Genomic DNA, 22,373 nt, shown 5'->3' on the forward strand with positions numbered 1-22,373 from the left:
AAAACTTCAGCAAAGTGGTTTCAACAAACACATCTATTTGCACAAAGATATGAATGAATGAATATATACTGTAGCTAGCATATCAGTCATTTATTGTGGGGTCAAATAGTAATCTTTTTTTTCAGAGACAGGGTCTTGCTCTTTCACCCAGGTCGGAGTGCAGTGGTGTGGTCACAGCTCACTACATCCTTGAATTGAGTAAGCACAACCCCTAGCAAAATTGTGAATCCAAACTGCCTTTCATCTACACTTTGATTTCTAGATTGTCACTCACTCCTCTACTTCCACAGTCAGTCAGAGTGTTTTAAAAATATATTAAATATTAAATTATTGGCTCAGTGCCTGTAGCTCAAGCGGCTAAGGTGCCAACCACATACACCAGAGCTGGCGGGTTCAAATCTGGCCAAACAACGACAACTACAGTCAAAAAACAGCCGGGCGTTGTGGCCGGTGCCTGTAGTCTTAGCTACTTGGGAGGCTGAGGCAAGAGTATCTTTTTTTTTTTTCTTTTTTTTTTTTTTGTAGAGACAGAGTCTCACTTTACCACCTTCAGTAGAGTGCCATGATGTCACAGGACTCACAGCAACCTCTAGCTCTTGGGCTTCAGTGGTTCTCCTGCCTCAGCCTCCTGAGCAGCTGGGACTACAGGCGCACACCACAACACCCAGCTATTTTTTGGTTGCAGTTCAGCCGGGGCTGGGTTTGAACCCGCCACCCTCAGTATATGGGGCCGGCGCCCTACTCACTGCGCCACAGGCGCCACCCCAACAAGAGTATCTTTTAAGTCCAGGATCTGGAGGGTGCTGTGAGCTGTGATGCTACGGCACTCTAGCCAGGGCAATAGCTTGAGTCTCTGTCTAAAACACACACACACACACACACACACGCCGGGCCCATATGCTGGAGGTGGTGGGTTCAAACCCAGCCTCAGCCAAAAACTGCACCAAAAAAAAAAAAAAATCTATCTATCTATCTATCTATCTCTACACACACATACACATTAAATTATTAACCCAAGAGAAACATAACTAGGAAAGTTAACACAAACATACAATGCAGTCCATGGATTTTTGGATTATCTTTTATAGATCAGATCGCTGGCTCTTAAACTCAGGCTTGCCCCAACCAGAATATCCAATATAATTACTCCAGCATGGAGCCCAGGTACTTTTTGAAAGCTCATCAAGGGTGTGGTGGGGGTCGGAGAGGATTGCTTGAGTTCAGGAGTTCAAGACCAGTCTGAGCAAGACTCCATCTCTAGAAAATAGCCAGATATTGTGGCACCTGCCTCCTACCTGGGAGGCAGCTACCTGGTAGGCTGAGGCAAGAGGACAGCTCAAGCCCAAGAGTTTGAGGTTGCTGTGAGCCATGATGCCAAGGCACCTTACCCAGGGTGACTGACACTCGGTCTCAAAAAACAAAAACAAACTAACGAAAACAGCTCATCAAGTAATTCCAGGGTTAACATGATCCAGGGCTAAGTGCCATTGTTGTAGGCAATTGTGAGGTTATTCAAAAGCAGGAGAATAAAGCGAGCACTTTTAAAATGAGGCATAATACTTAACAATTCACCACTAAGTCTTGGTTAACATTTTCTCTGCAAGAAATTATGACTACGAAAAGCCTTTATTTAAAGAAAATCCCCAAAATTCTGACTGTTGAACACACTACATAATTATAAAATATTAGCTCAAATAAAATATTTATATAACCAAATAGCCCTGAATTTTTCACAGGAGCTACCTGTTCCCTCATTAGTTGAAAATAACGATCATGTAAGAACAATCTTTTTCACACATAAATGACTAATACGTACTTTTTACAATGAAGTTCTGTACAGAAATAGATTTGGAAATCATCAGAATTGTGAAGCACATAAAGAAAACAGCATCGTTCTTCAAATTTAGAAATACTGGAATAAACCAAAAAAGCATTAGTCAGGGAAATATCAATTCTTCTATGGTTCTATTATGAAAATTAAATACTTTTTAAATTATCTTACTTATGGTGTAACTGTGGTTTATAAATAAGACTTTAAAAAGTAATATTCCCTATATATCACAAAACTAAAATTATTTACTTTTTTGAGAATTTTCTCTCTTGCTCATATCTGCAGAGTGGGGCTGCTCTGAGTGTTAGAGCCACAGATAAGCCACACGTCTCTTCAGCTCAGCATGGAAAGGCATCCTGCCCACGATAGCTGGGAGGGAAAGTAAAAATATCAACTAGCTGGCTTACCTTGGTGATTCTTGTTTTAGGGGATGTGGAGAAAAATGAAATGCTTCCAAAGCTAGGAAGGCAATTTGTGGAGGCAGTAAAAGCATGTCATTAGTTACAGAGATTTTAAAGGAGCAAAGAAATGGGGAATAGCACTTGGTTTAGACTCAGCAAATGGTTTACTTCAGAGCAATCTGAAACAATTTTGAGTTGATCAGCTAGATTGTGCTGTTTTATGCCAGGAGTCGGTAAACATTTTCAGTAATGGGCCAGATAGTAAAATATCTTAAGTTTTTTGGGCCAAATTACACAACTCTGCCATGGAACATGAAAGCAGCCTTCAATAACAAATAACTGAGTGAACATGGCTGTGTTCCAATAAAGCTTTATTTAAAAGAACAGGAAGTGGGTGGCTGGGCATCTGTACTCAGTGGTTAGGGTACTGGCCACATGCTCCAGGGCCGGTAGGTTCAAACCCAGCCTGGGCCTGCTAAACAAACAAACAAGAAAATAGCCAGGCGTTGTGGTGGGCGCCTATAGTCCCAGCTACTAGAGGGGCTGAGGCAAGAAAATGGCTTAAGCCCAGGAGTTTGAGGTTGCTGTGAGCTGTGATGTCATAGCACTCCATGGAGGGTGACAAAGTGAGACTCTGCCTCAATTAAAAAAAAAAAAAAAAAAGAACAAGCAGTGGGCCAGATTTGTTCCATGGATCATAGTTTGCTAACCCCAATTTTAAGCCTTTGTGGCTCCTATTCCTTCAATTTGGAATAAATGCCATTATTTTACTTAAAAAAAAATTCTTTTTCATCATTAAGACCCAGCTTAGACCTTATCCTTTCCCTCGCTACCCTACTCCTACCCTAAACAGAAAGCCTTCCTCCTGCACTTCTGTTGTCTGAATATACTTCTGTCATCACTCATCTTACTCTGCAGCATCACTCCTTGTTAAATGTCTGTTCTCCTACTGCGGTATGAGTACTTCAAGAGAGGAGTTCACGTCTTAGTCATTTTTACATATTTAGTAGAACAGGACTCAACATTTGACACATAGCTGTGCTCAACAAATGCCCACTGACTTGAGCTGAGCACGTTCTGAGGTGATGCAAGACAAACTGCTAACCTAGTTGGATTGTATCCCATAGTCTGTCATCTCTCCTTTATGGAGGGGGAAGCCAGGAAAAATGAGCTCTTTTTGAAGTCACAGACTAGAACTCAAGTTTCCTAACATACAAACCAGCCACCGCCAGATGGAGGCATTCTCTGTATACGCTATAAATCCCAACACCTGGTATGCAGGCCTAATCAAAGAAAATGAATTCATTGGAAAACAGATGTGACAAAGGAAAATTTACATTTACCACACTTTCCTGAATTGATTGCTTAGCAATGCAGCAGTAATTAATGAGTGCTTTGCTAATGACTGGTTTTAAAATTTAAATATTTAGAGAGCAAAACCTTTTGAGAAAGCATCGATGGGAAAGACACATAATGAGTCAGTCACTACCCCTGCTGTTTCTGTTCAGCTCACTGCTGAGGTCACAGGTAGTTTTACCAGGCAAACTCTAATTATTAGTGACTCAGACGGCACTACCAGCCATGCTCCAACACAACCAATTACTACTATTCCAAAAGCAACAGGATATTGCATAACCGGCCTGCAGAAGTTTATTGTCTCTCCTTCCTATTATGTGGGGACAAATAGTAGTAAACACAACTAATTTGGTTTGAAATTTGTGAGAATTGGTGTAGCATGAGCTTTTTTTCCCCCTCACTCTTATATACCAGAGCACAAGTTTCCACAGAGCAAGTACTTAAACACTTAATCACTGACTCAATTCTGAAAAATCATCTTATTTCTGAATTCCAAGAAATGGCATTTTCTGAGCCACTGGCATTATGACACCCATTGAACTGAATGGAAGTTTAATACTGTAATCTCAAGAACACTCTAAGAAAAGTGACCTTAGGAAAAGTTTTTAAAAATGGGCTGTTTATAACCTCACGTGATTACTATTAGCTGCAGGACATAAGCTGGTAGGTGTAGCACATGTGCCTTGGATCCTTTCAAGGGGTAAAAGATTAGTTCCTGGTATATTAAAAGGACCGAAAACCATTTAAATAAAACAACAGCTCAGACAGCAAGGGTGGATCTCCACATAGCTAGGTTTTATCTACATTCTGATTCCAGTCCACAGTACACAGTCACCCCATTCTTTTAAGTAGGTGACAAGTACAGATCATAGGTGACAAGTACAGATCAGTTGGACCAACAGTGAACACCTGCTGCAAACCTTTTCATAATGGAAAAAGACTGAACCAACTGAAGAAAGTTGCATGTTTACATCAATAGGTACATTCTTCAACTTCTTTGCATTTTAAAAGATAATCATTAAAAGTCGATCCAGGTCATGAATATTCCTGAAAAATGCCTTTCAAGTAAACAAAACATACCGAAGAAACTTACCTCACTCCCCTGATAGAAGCAGCACTAAAATTCCACTCATGGATGCCTTTCTAGAACACAGGAGAACAGCGACAACAAAAAAATATTGAGTCATCCAAATGAAAAATAATGTAATAATAATTTTCTTTTATTATTTTTAAAATAATACGCAGAGTCGTTTTTCCTAGGGTATTGTTCTTCATGAAAAAATTATCTGGATGGAAACTGCAATTCATTCTCAAGTCACAAGGGTGAAGTTTACTCTACTTAATAATTCCTGTACTTCAAGAGAACAGCTTCCAGAAGAGCCTAAGAAAATTAGCGTCATTAAATTCTAAAACTTGATACTTAATAATAATTGTTGTACATGAAGTTTTAAAGTAATATACTCAATAATCAAGGTAATTCTATTATTACAGTGAAGCAATATTTTTTTCTGAGAAAGAAAGACATTAATTTGAATAAAATCTCTGCAAAGTGTAAAAACAATTACTTCTGAATTATCTTTGGTTAAAATTTTCCAACTAAGGGGGGGGGGTCTGTTTCTTAAAAAAATAGTAGATATGTGTGCACACACGTGTCCATCATAGCTATAAGGTGTCATTTGTTAATTTATGCCAAGTTCAATGTGCTAATCAAGTACGAACATTAAACATTTGAACATCACTCATAAACAGGGGTGATGTGCAGGTCAAGATGAAAAATAAAAGTAGAAATTTATATCTTGAGTTAATTTCTAAAACTAACTTCAAATTATTATCAAATTGATGTCTTTAATTTAAATAAATTACAAAATGCACCACATTCCCTATCAATGTATGACAACAATATAAACATGACTGCATAAATAGTTCCACACAAATAAAGTAGTTGATATATGTGTCCAAGTTTAGCAAGTACCGTAAAGTAATAAATTCACACTGAAATTCAATTCTGTAAATGTTAAACCATCAGGAAATTCAGCTCTAGCACACTCACTGCCAGGAGGCTGAGGTATTATCTGTGTTGGTGAAATGGGTCACGAAGCCTGTGGGCTCTGAGCAAGCCCAGCACTCTTTTCTTAGCCACTCAAAAAAAGCAACTTAAAAAGCCACAATTTATATCCAACAGCCCTTATTTCTTTGCTAGGGTCATGCAGCTTACAATAAAAATAGGTCCTCTCAAGTCTGATGTGGATTTATTTAAAAACGAGTTTCAATGCTCATCTTTCAGGTCATGGGGATGTGACCTGAATTAAACTTTGTTGTGTATGAAGTCCAGGGAGAGAAGACATCATAACAACGTGCTCATGGCATGTGGCTCTCTTAACCAGACTACAGAAGGAGTACATTGAAATAGCAGCCAGCAGCCTCAGCTGGTAATTTGGAAAGTTGCTTCTAAATCCTGTTGGCCTCAGGTGAACTTCTAAATATATACGTGACCCAGGAGCTGCAGCTGTTACCTGCACACTACTCGCGTACAATGCAGCCTTATTCCCACAGCCCATCACTGAGCTGCCTTCCAAGATCATGTCCAGGATCAGGAGGTGAAGAGTTGAGGATGGAGTTGGTAGAGTGGTGTGTAAACCCGCTACTGAACACAGCAAGTGGTAAACACCATAAACACCAACAAAACAGAACTGGTAAAATCCATCTTCCATCTGTTCTGGGAGCCGCCAAGGAATGATTTTCCCGATAGATTGAGCTGGTTTTGTAGGAAAGGGGTGGAGCATTTCCAGAAAGCTAGCTTCCTGAAAGGTTGCCAGTGCTGCTAGAGAACGTTCCATTTCAATGATGTAAAGCCCAGGACACGAGATGGAGTGATTGAAAGACTTGCCTCCCCAACCACCTTGCTAACGGGACCCACCACACGGAGGCGCTGGTGAGCTACAAAGCCAACAGGTACTTTAAAAGCTCCCTGGGACCAGTTTGGAAACCAGGAAAAAAGGAAGGGCCAGAGACATCGCTGGAATGATAATTAGCCCAGCAGGCCCCAAAACAACACTCAACCTTATTTAGTCAGCACAAACACCATTCTCTAGGAACTACTCAGCCTCAGATCCTTGCCCCACTTAGGGCTCGGAGAAGAACTGGGAGTTAATACTGTACTGACCTCAATGGGCAAGAATCATCCTGGATAGGCACTGTTGGCTTCCTAGGCCACAGTCATTCCCTCCTTTCCCTTTGTTAACACAAAATGAATTTTGTCCAGGTCCAGGTGGCCATGTGTAGGGATGGTAAACTGATGAGTCTAAACTGACCAGAGTAAGTCCATTTCCCTTGCTGGTGATTGGTTTAGGTGTGGTCCAGTGATACAACTCTCGGCAAGAAGGAGAGGACCCGACCCTGCCCTGCGGATGTTTCTGTGAGAGGCGATGCTTAAAACAGCTATTTAAGACCACGAGAGGAAAACCAAGCGTGTACAGGGAAGTCAACTCAGAATGCTGACACTAAATCACCCTCAGAATGACCCCACTTGGGAATTTCTTGTAATATGAAATAACATTTCCATATTAATTTAAGCTTTCAGTTGGGAATTTTGTAGCTGAAGGCATCCTTAGTGGATAAGAGCATCATATCCTCATAATCTAGAATCTAGGGTAAATGTGTACACCTCATGAATTCCATGGGTCTTCTCTGAGTGGCCATTGGCTGGAGCTGGAGGGAGAGGCAGACAGCCTGGGTCCTTGCCTGGGCCCCCGCCACCTCTGTAACCTTCCCTTATAAGCCAGCAGATAGGCCAAGGGTGCCTAAACTTCAACCCCTAGCAAGGGGAAATTCTAAGTAACCATTTAAAATACCTTGCAAATACCTTCTCTTGCTCAGTCACTGTACACATGCAGACTTTCTCCAAGTATTAACTTACTTTAATCAGCAGCCATCGATTAAAAGAGGGGATTTCAAACTAATTTTGCCCCCAAGTATGGAGTAGCTAAGAATCTCTGAGAATTGGGAATCAATATATAATGTGCTTAAAGTTTTAAAAATTATAGCATAACTTATACTAGCTTATAGAATGACTCATTCCACATGTCAGAGTGCAAATACAGAGAGAAGGGGTGAGTAAAGAAGGAAATATTTTAAATGAAAAGCAACCATCTCTGTTCTACTTTTAGGAAAAAAAATTAAACATTCCATAACAAAAATAATTCATTTCCTGTTTATCATGACACCTGTTAAACTGGTGGCTTATCTGTTATATAATTATAGTTTTTGAGTTGTTTTAAACTAACATGATAATAATACAGTTTTCTTATTTTTATTTTTTATTCTCCTTCTAATTTTACTACTTCTATTTTGATGCTGTGGATAGAACAAGGTTTGCAAAGAAATCAACCAAGATGGAAAGTGATAGAATAAAGCTTCGACTTTTAAACGAAGAGAATTTTTAACGCTAGAAGTTATAGGGAATTGGGGCAATGCAAATGGAGTTCTTGATCAAAAGATGGTGAAAACAGAAGCCATCTCACCATGTTCACATGGACAGTTCACGGGCTAAATCTGTAACCCTTCTTAATGCCCTTGTTTATATCCTAATACAGGGTGTCTATAAACACTATTTTAAATTGCACATGAACTCTATGGATACCCTGTGTATTTGTTTATTAGCATAATATAAAAATGGTCTCTACAATTGTCCTAAGATATAAGAGAATCAATACAAGGCTCTTTTTATCGAGTGAAGAACCTACAGGAAGAAGAAAACAAGAACAAATAGCTGGAAATAGTACTCATTTTCGAAAAAATCTGTGGCTCACTTTCTGTTCTTTTCCTGCCTTCCAAATTCTTCTGGCTCTCCACTTATTCTCTGGGCCTTGCTAATCACTAATTCCTTTAGCCCCATTCTGTTTCCAAGTGTCCTTGGATGACCTTGTTCTTTCCAATCAAGCCTGTAGTCTGCTCTCCTAGTCCTGCTCTGCTCTGCATCATGCCGTGTCTCCTGACTTTGCTACATTGCTGTAGCTTCCACTGGGTGATCACTACACTTCAGCCTGAAAACAATGTAAATAATCCACTGTAGTTTAAAAAGAAAAAAAACATGAACAAAAACATCTACAGTTGTATGGATTATTTTCAATGTTGTTGATAGACATTTCCACTAAACAAGTCCAAAATGAAACTCCTGATGATTCCTATCCAACTCAGGTTTTCCTTTTAACTATTCTACCACTCCTATCGATGCAATCAAAATTTGAGTCACCTAATACTTATTCCTTCTTCTGAGTTCCTCTTCCTAATTAGTGATTAAGTCATACATTTTTCTTTTCAAATGATCTGTCACTTTATAGTCACAATCACCTGATCCCATTATAAGGATTACCTATCTCCTATTTAGGTAGTCTTCCTTTTTTTTGGAGACAGAGTCTCACTCTGTCATCCTGGGTTGAGCGCCATGGTGTCATAGGTCACAGCAACCTCAAACTCTTGAGTTTGAGCAATCCTCTTGCCTCAGCCTCCTGAGTAGCTGAGTCTAAAGGTACCCACCACAATACCTGGATGGTTTTTCTATTTTTAGTAGAGATGGGGTCTAGGCTGATCTTGAACTCCTAAGCTCAAGTAACCCACTCACCTGGGCCTCCCCGAGTGCTAGAATTATAGGCTTGAGGCACCGAGCCTGGCCTCTTTCAACAGTCTTCTCTATAACCCTCCATAGTCTACGACTTCAGAGCTCTGATATCAAGGCCAGGTAAATCTTACAGCTATAACAGCAAGCACTGTAGAGTGCTTCTTCCACGCCATTTAGCATCATGCTAAATGATTTCCATTAATTATCTCATTTGATCTTCAAAACAATTCTATGAGGTACTATTATTTTCATTTTATATATATGGAAACGAAAGCGTGAGGAGTGTAAGGGGATTACAAGGTCAGAGAGCACCGAGAGACAGCGTCACCCTTCACCACTATGCAGTTTGACCCTGACCCTGGGTTCCTAACTACCCTGTTTCCCCGAAAATAAGACAGTGTCTTATTTTAAGGTGTGCTCCCAAAGATGCGCTAGGTCTTATTTTCAGGGGACGTCTTATCTTTCCTGTGAGTAGGTCTTATTTTTGGGGAAACAGGGTAATACTTTGTTCTTTCTTCATGCTAGCTCTCAGATTTTAAGACACTTCAGTGATGCCTTGTTTCCTACCAACACATGTCTAAATTCATCTTCCTAACTCAGAGAGCACCCTATAATTTTACTTCATGCTGCCCTCCCACGACCCTCCACACGTCTCCCCTCCTGCATCAAGTCAGGCTCCTCACAGCCCCTGAACTTTCCACGTTCACTTTGGTGCCTTCAGAGGAATTCTGCCTTATTCATCTGGCCTGGTTTTTCTTTCCCTGCCCCTTTACCTCTTCCTACCCTACGGCCAAAGTTCAGGGTCTACTTCCTTCAGAAAGCCTTCACTGAGGGCACCCTGGTCTCCCTCCTCATGCCACCTTAGAGTTCTGACCAAGAGTCCATATAGTCCTCCCCTTAACGAGCACAATCCCAAAGTCCACGGAACTCAAAAAATGCTTTTGGAATGATTTGCTCTACTATGATCTAAGCGGTGCTTTCCTCGGGGGAGGTCTCTTTAACTTCCACGTTAGAAATATTCTTGGTAGGACGGAGACTTCTTTCAAAGTCTTTCCTCTATCACTTCACCACAAAAGGGGAGTATAATGAACAGCTACATCTTAGCTGAGAGGCTGGCATAAAAGTCTGTTATCAAGGGAGTTTTCCGTTATGAAGAAGCTAGCATCCTAAGTGACTTTTTCAAGTGTTAATTCATGTAACTGGAACTCCTAATAATGAAAAACGGTTTCTGACATAGTGACAAATATTGGTGTGTGAAACCTGTGCCTTGTTGGGTGAAGATCCTTAGTGACCTCAGCCTATTCGCAGACCACCTCTAAAATTCTGGGGCTGCACCCCAGGATTGTATTCTAAAAGAGATAGCCAGGGCAGTGCTTCATAAACAGGCATCTGCGAAAGAACCACAGTTCAGAAAAAGGCTATGAGGCATTTCTCAGCGCTACTCCAGAGACACATCTGGTACTGAGGCCGGATGGTTTTCTCCACGCTTATTATGTAATTTCATGTTACCAACATTTCGTGTGCTTGCTAAAACATGCTTACCAGATTTAACATGACCAACTTTATCCAAACACATAACAACTTAAAATGTAAATATTAATGCATTGAGGGTACTGCTCAGTCTCTTTCTACTTATTTTAAATACAAGACAGTGTGTTTTCTAGAAACCACAGCACTAGGACAGGTGACTTCTTGCCATGTTGATAAGAGGTCATGGGGCCTAACATGATTGACATCTGAGAAGGATCTGTCCCAGAAGGCTTGGACACATCAGAGCTTGGGACAGTTGTCTTGTTAGATTATAGACATGCTGTGCTAATGTTCCCATTGAATATCCGAAGGTGGTGAATCACATACATGAATTCTGAGCCTCTCCCTTAGTAGGTCTGCCACACAGACTAGCAATCTGCATTTTCTTTTTTCTTTTCCTTTCTTTTTTTTTTGAGACAAGAGTCTCACTTTGTTGCCCTTAGTAGAGAGCCATGGCATCAGAGTTCACAGCAACCTCAAACGTCCAGGCTCAAGCAATCCTTTTGTCTCAGCCTTCCTAGCAGCTGGGACTATAGGCGCCACCACAATGCCCAGCTACTTTTTAGAGATCAGGTCTTGCTCTTGCTCAGGCTGGTCTTAAACGCCTGAGCTCAAGCAATCCACTGGCTTCTCCCTCCTAGAGTGCTGAGATTACTTGCATCCTAGAGTGCTGAGATTACTCGCATGAGCCACCATGCCCAGAGTAGGAATCCACATTTTCAACCTATTCCTTGGGTGACTCTAATGCTGGGTATTCCAGGAAACCACGCTTTGAAAAGCACCACCACTGGAAACCAGCTTAGACATAAAGTCAAAGATATAATGATTCCTCTTCCGCTATCATAATTGAGCAACACGGTATACCTACATCCCCTGTGAAAGTTCTCAACCATGGCTACACATTAGAATCACAGACAGATCTTCACAGAAATGAAGTATAGTGTAAGTCTAAAAATTTCCAACTCAGTAGGTCTCTTGGTGTCCAGGGTACTGCAGATATTCTGATGCACAGGTGGGTTTGTGCCCTAAAAGAACGCCAACAACCTCCCAAATGATTGCTCCCATTTCATTTATAGAACAAAGCAGGATTAAATTCTAGGCTTTCAAAGTTAGGGTTTGGTCTGTGTAATATGTACACTGCAGTGATTTTATTGTTATCATTGTTACTGTTTAAATATGCTGAACATTTACTATATGCCAGGCGTGGTGAAATGCACTCTACCTACATCACTTCATTTAACCTTCACAACAGCCTTTAAGGTGAATATTATTACTATCATCTCATTCTATAGACGAGGATATCACAGCTTGCAGAAACCAGTCTGCCCAGGGGCAATGATAGAATTTAAACCCAGGTCTATTGACGCAAAGCCCACATTTTAAAAATTCTATACTCCCAAATAGACTTCTTGATTCCATTTCCTGATTTATTTTCCCCTTATCACTATTGAGTATCTAAACACTTCTCAATATATGTACATACTATATAGTTTATCTATATAATTTTATTTATTGGTTTACTGCCTCCCTGAGTAGAAAGTAACTGAGCACCATGGGAGCAGGAATTTCACTTATTTTGAATACAGCTGTTTTCCTAGGGTCTAACGTAGTGCCTGGCAGTGCCTGGAAGAAAGTAAGTATTCAGTAAACATTTGCTAAATGAATAAGTGAATGAATGTAGTTTAAAGAAAAGTATAAGAGCATTTTGGAAAACAATGACAAGGAAAAATAAACTATTTTTTTTTTCACAAGACTTCTCTCATTTCTGTGGTTTATTCTCTGGACTCGTGTCAGTGCTGAAAAGTTTCTATTTTTCAAAAACAATAGGATGATTCCTATAAGTATTAAAACTGATGAATACACAAATGGAAAGGCTTATCCACAAGTGCCATGAGCGGGAATGAGTGTTTAAGATACTTCTGAAAACAAATGGTAGCACATGCCACCTCATTTTGTGCACAGCACATTAAGTCAGAGATTTAGCTGCTAATCTGAGATTTAGCAGCTACTCAGATATCCACACAGCTGGATGTAATGAAATATAGAATGGTACCAGTATTAGACTACAAGTGGCATTATTCCATCATACTAAAGTTAAGGTATGCATCTTTTACATCATATATTTTAAGTATTATCTTTTTGGAACATAATTTAATTTATAGCATAGATTTACAAAACAGATATTCCAATTTTGATTTCACTTTTGATGGTTCTGCCATCTATCTATAATAAAAATCCAAATAGTTCGATCATTTCTTATTGAATAAAATTTATAATTGAAATTTAACAAATTTTACAATACAGAATATATTAATGCCAAGATAAATATACAGTAATATACTACCCTTCTAGTAGTTACATAGTCCCGCAAGTGTCTGCATGAGTTGAGAAGAAATGTTGACTGTATATTTATCACATTTGTCACAATGGTGACATTCCTCATGCCCTCAAGGGTTAACAATTGCACAATTTACCTTGTCATCAGGAAGCACGTGCCAGATAGATATTGTTTTTTCCTCAACTTCATTGTTGATAGACAAATAAGAAGGTTGATAGATTTTGGTTGGTTCTAATATTAATACCTTGAAAAGATAAGGCAAAGAAACTAATATTAGTTATTTAAGGTTTAAACCACTTACAGCTATTATAACACCCAAGCACCAACTTGGGAGATTATCAGATGAGGCTGTGAATCTGTTGCTGGAGTAAACCCTTTTAACTTCTGATTGTTATTACTCCTGAAGTCCTTTGAGCGTTTTTTGGCACTATACTGTTATCATAAGTTTCAATAATACATTATCTTTTATTGTTAACAAACTGGGAAATAAATTTTTGAAGTCCATATATTAGTTCAGCTATCCGCAGAGAATCTACTAGTGGTACATTTTTTAAAAAAAGCTTATATTTTATCATGTACTACATAAGCCATGTCCATAAATATAAATGTGTCAAAGAAAGGCAGAAACGTGATAAAACAAATAATTCTGTACACAGAAAGGAAAAAAATCCATATATAGAATGTCACCCACTTATTTTAGGTTTCCAGTTGTCATTCTTATCGTAAAGACATAGCAATATAGTTTTCATGCCCATGCAAATGGATTTAGAAATGATTTGGGATATTCAAATACTTTTGTATATAAACCAAAGAAACAGAATTAGCTGTATAACATAATAAAAATGTCTTTGCCTTCAAGATGAAGTTGGCAACTTTGATAATGATATATTTAACCTTGTGAGAGAAAAAAGAGCAATAAAATTTGCTCCTATTCTGGAGATGTATGAAGGGTGTGGGATAAGTGAGCTAGAATCTCCATCAAATGACTGCATGATGTATCAATATTATCACTGACACCTCACATTAGGAGCATATAGCATTAAAATACCACACAAGCCCAGATTTCAAAGGTACTATAATTTGCACAGATGCTTAAAGGCACCACCTAGCCCAGATTTTCTATATAGACTTCAGTGAGAATGTTTGCAAAAAAGAAAAGAGAAGAAAGGAGAAAAACTGATACTTAACCTTCAGAGCCAGTGAAACAGTTCTTTCTACTCTGCTGCTTAAAACACAAGAAAGTTATCTTTAGAACAACTCTTCTTTTTATTTTTAGATACAAAGATTTGCTCTGCTGCCCAGGCTAGAGACCAGTGGTGCAATCCTAACTCACTGTGACCCCAAGCTCCTGGGTTCAAACAATCCTCTCGCCTCAGCCTCCTAAGTAGCTGAGACTACAGGCATACGCCATCACACTTGGCAAATATTTTTTTTAGGGATGGGGTTTCACTATGCTGCCCAGGGTGGCCTCAAACCATTCAAGTAATTCTCCTGCCTCAGCATCCCAAGGTTCTGGGATTACAGGAGTGATCCTTTGCACCTGAAGGAGGAGACCTGGAAAAAATAAAATTTAAAATAAAACAAAGGCTTCTCAGAGAAGCCCAAGGGCACTCTTAAAGGTCCTCCCCATGGTAACCCAGCCCTTAAGAATTTGTAAAACTTAGCTGCCTAGGACCTTGAAACTTATGCTTCTGCTTCTATAAACCCTGCACACGATTTGACACCTCCAATGAGAGGTAATATGATAATTCCTTTGTCTATCTACTTGTGAGTCCAATGAAAGGACAGGGACAGAGCTGATGGGGAGCTCGGCCATTCTGGAGTCTAATCTGCCATGGCTCCACCAGCTAAAATAAAATTCCTTCCCCTATAATCTTTGGTGAGAATCTATTGGTCTCAATTTGCAGGTCCTGCAACATACCCAGCCTAGATCTAATCCCAAGCAAATTTACCAAATAAAAGCAGAAGAAGACTTCCAGAAGGCTCTATCATTAGGAATTACAGATCTACAATACATTAAAAAGCAAAAGGTAGCCTGAGCAAGAAGACACAAGAATCTAGGTGTAGTTATTTTACTCTTAATTTATCTTAACACTACATTTACTATTTAAGTTAAGGTATAGGGAACTGGAAAAAAAGAACCAATTTTTTTTTTTTTACTCTTTGAGTAAAAAATGAACTTAAGAGCTCAAATTCTTGGTCAAGCTCTAGCTATGAAAATAAGATAGCACATGTAGCACAGTGAAAGCTCACGAGGGAACATATCCAGACTCAGGAACAAACTCACTCACCGGGTCAAAGTCCAAACTCCAATTAACAAAGTTAAGTGATTAATTATGAGAATCACCTTTCAAAATAAACCTTGTAGAAATGGTACTGAGTATCCCAGTGTTTATAATTAAAATAAGTAGCACAGAATAAAAGGTGGGTTTTCCAAAACATTATCCAAGCATCATCACTGATAAGTAAGAATGTGTCTTGTTCCCTAATTATATAGACAAACTACTTAATAGTAGAAAAACACAGCACCAGATTCAGTCCTCTCTTGCTAAATTACATCTTTATTTTCATCACAACTATTTCTATTTTTTTTAAAAGACAGGGTCTGTCTGTCAGTCACCGAGGCTGGAGTACAGTGGCTCGAGTATCGCTCACTGCAGGCTTTGAACTCCTGGGCTCACATGACCTTCCTGCCTCAGCCCCAGAGTAGCTAAGACTACAGGCATGTGCCATCACATCTGGTTAATTTTTTTTTTGTTATTTGTAAAGACAGGATCTCACTATGTGGCCCAGGCTGGTCTCAGACTCCTGGCCTCAAGTGATCCTCCTGCCCAGGCCTCCCAGCGTGCTGGGATTACGGGCGTGAACCAACGTGGCCTGTCTCAAATATTTCTAATAGAGAAAATCTGAACAATGTGTTCCTAACTTGGGACAGGAAATTAAAACAAGGTTGTAACTATCATTCTCTAAGGTTTGCCCAGCTCTTTGCTCTGCCCTTGAAATGACAAAATGTGAGGAATTTGTAGCACACAGTACAGAGGTCACAGAAAGGCTATTCAGAGACAAAGAAAAGAAGGCAATTTGATAAAGCCATGATGGTAGATACAACTCCCTTAAGGGTAGATATATTTTTTCATTTAGTTTCTAATCATTCACACTGGTTAACATTACAATTAACTGCTGACTTCATGCAAATGAAGCAAAAAGGAATACAGCAAAGCCTCAAACTACAACAATGAGATATTAACCAGGGTTATAGAACAAAGTGTTTTCAGAGTCTTCAAAAGCACCACACTTCTCCTCTTTCTCTCTTCTGACATTAGGCAATGAGTTCAGGATCTTGAAACTTTTCAATGTAAAAAGAAAAGAAAATATACTAAGAAAAGAGGTAAGGAAAAAGGATAAATCCAGCCTAACCCAAATAAAAATGAACAACAGTACATTTGAATCATTTCCCAAAGAAACTTTCAACTTTCTTTTGCCCAGGGTCACAGTTATTTCTTGGAAAATAAGAATGAGTATGGTAGTGGAAACAATCAAAGTAAATATTTTATAATACAGGCCATCCTGGATTTTATTTAGATTCACTTCAAAAGAAGGATAATATTATCCTGATCAAGACCTATTGTAGCCCTTCTAAGTGTGAGCCACAGAAGATGCTATGCATAGGACAGGTTGCAGCAACATAGAGAGCACACGGGGACTACAATGCTGCCTTTCTTTCCTTTTTTTTTTCTTTTTTTGAAACAGTCTCACTTTGTTGCCCTGGCTAGAGTGCCATGGTGGCATACAGAGCTCATAACAATCTCAAACTCCTGGGCTCAAGCGATCCTCCTGCCTCAGCCTCTTAAGTAGCTGGGACTACAGGTGCCTGCCACAAGACCCAGCTAGTTTTTTTTTTTCTATTTTTAGTAGAGACAGTGTCCCGCTCTTGCTCAGGCTGCTCTTGAACTCCTGAGCTCAGGTGATCCCCCTATCTTGGCTTCCCAGAGTGCCAGGATTACAGGCAGTGAGCTACGGCTCCTGAACGCTGCCCTTTTTTAAGGTGGAGCACAGACGGCACATTTCAGAAGGGGCCACAATTTATTATCCAAATATTGGTCTTGTTTTTCTTCTATACTATCAGATTTTTAAAATTCTCCATATCATTTTCATTATTTTTTTAAGCAGCATCTTTGCAGCTTTTTCAGTCCTTGATCAGACACGTAAACACAGGAAAACAATCAAGGGGTTAATCCTATAGCAACTTCCATTGTGTCTGGAGCTTCTTGGAAGATTTATATTGTCTGGAATTCACAAAAAGTGAAGTAACTATAAGAAAGCTCAACTTGAGAAAAACTGGAAAACTGTACAGTCATGCATTCTGTTAGATAACCAATTGCGGGAAAGAAGTTTTGAGTACCCAAGTGATGAATGCTGAATGGAGGAGCCGTCTTCAGAGATGAGTAGGAAAATTCTGTATGTTAGAGTCTTTTCACAAAAAGTCCCCTCAAATAAGTCAAAGTTCTAAGGAAGGAAATGAATTGCTGAAAAAAATCAAATCAAATGCCATAAGTATATCAGCAAGATAATACAACAAACAACTATACACCAACTACCTACAGATAATCCTGTCATCCTTCCTCCTAGAGGATTTCCCAGAATATTTAGTAATTCTTATACCCACCAGGAATCTCTAAAAATGCCCATGTCCCCATACCTTCGCCAACTGTTGTAAAACTTTTTAATTCTTTCAGTCTAATGGGCAAAAAAAAAAAATGGTGCCTCATTTTAATTTGCATTTTCTTGACTACCCAGTGAGGTTAATTACCTTTTCATATGATTCACTCATTTTTCCTCTACTGTTTTTTGTTTATCAGTTGGTAGGAGTTTTGTTTTTTTCTTTTTTTTCTTCTTTTTTGAGACAGAGTCTCAAGCTATTGCCCTGGGTAGATGCCGTGGCATCACAGCTCACAGCAAGCTCCAACTCTTGGGCTTAAGCATTTCCCTTGCCTCAGCCTCCCAAGTAGCTGGAATTGTAGGTACCTGCCACAATGCCCAGCTATTTTTTGGTTGTAGTTGTCATTGTTGTTTGGAAGGCCTGGGCAGGATTTGAACTCGCCAGCTCCAGTGTACGTGGCTGGCCGCTTGAGCTACAGGCACCCAGCCAGGAGTTTTTTTCTGTATTAGGCAAATTAGCCATTTAGCAACATTAGTTTTTGTTTTTGGTTTTTTTTTTTTAGCTCACACCAACCACCTTCACCTCTTGGGCTCAAGCGACTCTCTTGCCTCAGTTTTTCTATTTTTAGTAGAGACAGGGTCTCACTCTTGCTTAGGCTAGTTTTGAACTTGTGAGCTCAGGCAATCCGCCTGCCTCGGCCTCCCAGAGTGCTAGGATTGCAGGTGTGAGCCACCACACCCGTCACATTTAGTAACATTTGTATTAACTATCTTCTCCCAGTCCAGTAGTGTCCTATTTGGCATGTTTATGATGCCTCTTAGTGAACAAAAATTTCAATGTTTTAATGAAATCAAACTGGGTTAATACTTCCCTTTAGGGTTAGGATGTCTCTCTCACCTATATTCTCCTAAGTTCTCACTTAATATTTTGTGGTTTTACTTTTTTACATGCACCCATTTATATCATGACAAATTCAAATTAAAACAATTTAAATTAGCTCAAAGGGGGCGGCACCAGTGGCTCAAGGAGTAGGGCGCCGGTCCTATGCCGGAGATGGCGGGTTCAAACCCAGCCCTGGCCAAAAGAGACAAAAAAATAAATAAATAAATTAGCTCAAAGGAGCAAATATGAATGGTTTCCTTTTATAGCCAATTTTAATCTCTTTAAGTCAACAATCAATTAAATACTTGAGTCCCAAGCTCCCTTCTTTCACCACCGTACTATTACTCAGAGCACCAGCTAAAAGCAAGCTGCCAGGTCACCCCACGATAAGTACTTGCCTCAGCTGCACACTATTGAAGCTAGAAGGTAAAATGAAGCGTTTTCATTTGAAAGGCGTGTGCCCTGGCGCCCATAGCACAGTGGTTACGGCTCCAGCCACATACACTGAAGCTGGTTGGTTTGAACCCAGCCCAGGCCTGCTAAACAATAATGACAACTGTAACAGAAAATAGCCAGGCATTGTGGCGGGCACCTGTAGTCCCAGCTACTTGGGAGGCTGGGGCAAGAGAATCCCTTAGGCCCAAGAGTTGGAGGTTACTGTGAGCTGTGATGTCAACACACTCTACAGAGGGTGACAAAGTGAGACTCTCTCTCAAAATAAAATAAATAAAAATAAGAAAGGGTTTTGATTAAAGATACTGCCAAGCTTAATGCTTCATCTGGAAGGAAGAGCAAAGCATATTGATGGAAGTGATGGATTTAATTAAATGAAGCCAATGATCCTATCAACAAGAACTAGAAATAAGAGTTTAGAATTAAGAGCTGTCATCACCAATGAGTATGAAATAAATGAGAGAGCTCTAACAGATAGATTTTTGACTCTGATGTGGGAAGAAGTTTGTACACACAGTCAGTTGCCAGTTATTCTTGAATTGGATACCAAAGGTATACAGCTTTGAATGGTATCCTAAGAACTACCAGGAGGGTAGGGGACCAGCTGAGCATATCATCAAAATATTTTAAAAAGTGTGTGTGTGTGTGTGTGTGTGTGTGTGTGTGTGAGATATACACACCCTTCAAGTCTGGTAGAGATCAGCCAAAATAAGTTGCAGATGAGAAATAAGTCATCATCTCCTATGATCTAAAGCAGCGGTTCTCAACCTGTGGGTCGCGACTCCTTTTTAACAATGAAAATACACTGCAGCTTTAGGAAGGTTGAGAACCAAGGATCTAAAGCATTATAAATAATGATTTGGGATATTACATAGAACTCTGACTTACACAGGTGATGGCTACTAGAGACGGGATAACAACACAGGTGAGTCCAATACCAAGATCATGGCAATAAAACCATGATATTAATGAAAGGCGTCTATCTGTCTGGTCTGAAGAAGACATCTAGACTTACAGAGCTAAACTGAGAGGCGATGTTTTCCTTGCTTGGGGAGAAGACTTTATTTACCGTGTAACAAAAGAAACTCTTCAAACTCCATGGCAAAAACATAAAAATATATCTCATCAAAGTAAACTACAGCAAATAAATTTGGAGAAAATATATTATCTAGATGACGGCAGTCTGGTATGAAAATCAGCTCATGAGTACTATTACAATCACAGTGCAAGACGTTCTTTAAATAAAAGAAACTGTATAGAAATGTGTTTAGATTTGGAAGGAGAGTGCTCACCGGAAACCGAACCACAGTCACGTCGGTCTTCGTGGCCTCCACTAGGAAATCCATCCAGAAGTCCACAAGTTCTTGCCTGGCCACAGGCTGTTCTATGGGCAGTTTCACAAAATGCTTATATATCAAAATTGTCTCCACAATAGATCTGAGGTACCTGAGAATTAAAAGATAAAAAAACACATAACAGACCAATTTAGGAGCATCTATTCCCATGTTACCCCAGTTTTAGTCTTTAAATGTAATTTATATATGGTATTAATAACTGTACATCCAGAGTCACCAAACATTTTCATTAATTTTATATACCATGTACTTTCATATATTATCCCATTTATATCTCACAAAAACTCAAAAACACAGGCTGTTTTACTCCCATTTTAGAGATGAGGAAAGTGAGGATAAGAAGGCTTAAGTAACTTGGGGCCATACATCTATTTAAAGCATCAATTTTAAAATACTTACCTTCTATTCAAGGAAGAGTATTTGTTTATAAATATACTTCTTTGAGGAAGCTTTCCTAAACAGACCCATGCTAAGAGATCATTAGTTTGCTCTGAATCAACTCAGCTTACGTATGGATTATATAGATATGCTCAAATCTAGTAATATAGATGGTGCCTCAAAGGAAAAAGTTAGGGAAAATGGGGAAGATAATTACATAAGATAATGGCTATGGAGACACTTTGTAGATTATAAACATGGAAGTTAAAAATTAACTTAATTAAAAATTAAGTTAGTGGAAACTTAAGGTGCAGTTTTGCAGCTGTTAGTACCAATGCAGAAGACAGAGTCTGCTTCCTTGTCAACAGAACCAAGACACTTAAAACTCTGCCATCGGAACAGTCATCATAAAGAAATAGCAATTCGGCTGAAAGTAATGCATGCATTCACTGGTTGGTTTACTTCCTATGATTTGCTGAGTGCCTACTGTGGCTGTGGCACCGTCAGTATAACGCCTGTTCTCAGGTTGCACAGAGCGCCATGGAGACAAATGTAAAAAAGTATTATAACACCATGAATAAACAGCAAGGGAGATAGAATTAGAGATACAACTAGAAAAGCCACCTAACCAGTATCGGCAGAGGCAAAACTGAAGAAGAACAAAACAGGAAAGAGGGACTTGGGTGTGAGGAAGGCTTTTAGGTCAGGGTCTGCTTCCTGGGCACCTGTGCTAGATGAGCGCTCCCAGGATGAGCACTCCCAGTGGCACTCTCAGCAGGTGTTGTGACACCCACCCGCGAAACCACAGTGTGGCACTCTCTGCATGAAGAGATACAGGGTAAAATGGTAACGTGACAAGACTGAGGTTGGAACAGCTAAGGGCAAACCTTGTTTGCCAAGCCAAGGAGAGGGACTTTACACCCCCCACCCCCGCCCCGGCCGTAAGGAACAATTAAACTATACTGATTTAAGGATTTCATTAGAAGGGAAGGGTCAGACATACATTTTAGAAAAATCACTGTGATCCCCTGGATTAAATTTTCAGATGCAAAACAACACGGCCCCTGTATGATTCACACGGGCATCACTGGCCACCCTGGGCTGGTCAATGGACAGGGAAGCGTAAGTCAGTGAGTGGCTGATGCCACCTAAATCTAAAATCATCAGAGCCTACATTCATCACATTTTCTTCATGAATAGCACATTTTCCTCTAGAGTCTGCATTTTATTCTAGGAGCAAATAAAACAATCTAATTTTCAGTTCAAAACCACATAAACATACGTATCAACACATAACAACTATTACCATGCTGGCGTTTTCAGTTTAAAAAGCTTTTCAGATGCTTGAATGACTCTCATGTGGTCATTGGCCAGGACACTGGCCCCCAGGAAAAATCCAACTTCCCAGTAGCTCTGCAGTTTTTCCAAATTTCCCTTTTTACCAAGAAGACTACTTAGCTTGACCCCTAGAAGATGAACAGAAAGTGGAATGTTAACACACTGTAGACAGACATTACCTTTTCATTAAAAAGCAAAGTTAAGCTTTCTCTTTTTTTTGCAGTTTTTGGCCTG

General features: G+C 39.6%; 1 protein-coding gene across 2 annotated transcripts in view; it reads right to left on the bottom strand.

Annotated features, from left to right (window-relative positions):
* MAP3K5 (mitogen-activated protein kinase kinase kinase 5) overlaps positions 1-22,373 on the bottom strand; it is a 226,991-nt gene that overhangs the window by 76,082 nt on the left and 128,536 nt on the right. For both annotated transcript variants that reach the window (XM_053590832.1, XM_053590833.1), the window contains 5 exons: positions 22,108-22,267; positions 20,361-20,514; positions 13,210-13,317; positions 4,682-4,731; positions 1,817-1,912 (listed from right to left, as the gene is read on the bottom strand). In XM_053590832.1, coding sequence (XP_053446807.1) covers positions 1,817-1,912; positions 4,682-4,731; positions 13,210-13,317; positions 20,361-20,514; positions 22,108-22,267 — 568 coding nt within the window. The remainder of the gene's footprint in view (positions 1-1,816; positions 1,913-4,681; positions 4,732-13,209; positions 13,318-20,360; positions 20,515-22,107; positions 22,268-22,373) is intronic.

This window comes from Nycticebus coucang, chromosome 5, assembly GCF_027406575.1.
Source record: "Nycticebus coucang isolate mNycCou1 chromosome 5, mNycCou1.pri, whole genome shotgun sequence".
Lineage (NCBI taxonomy): Eukaryota > Metazoa > Chordata > Mammalia > Primates > Lorisidae > Nycticebus > Nycticebus coucang.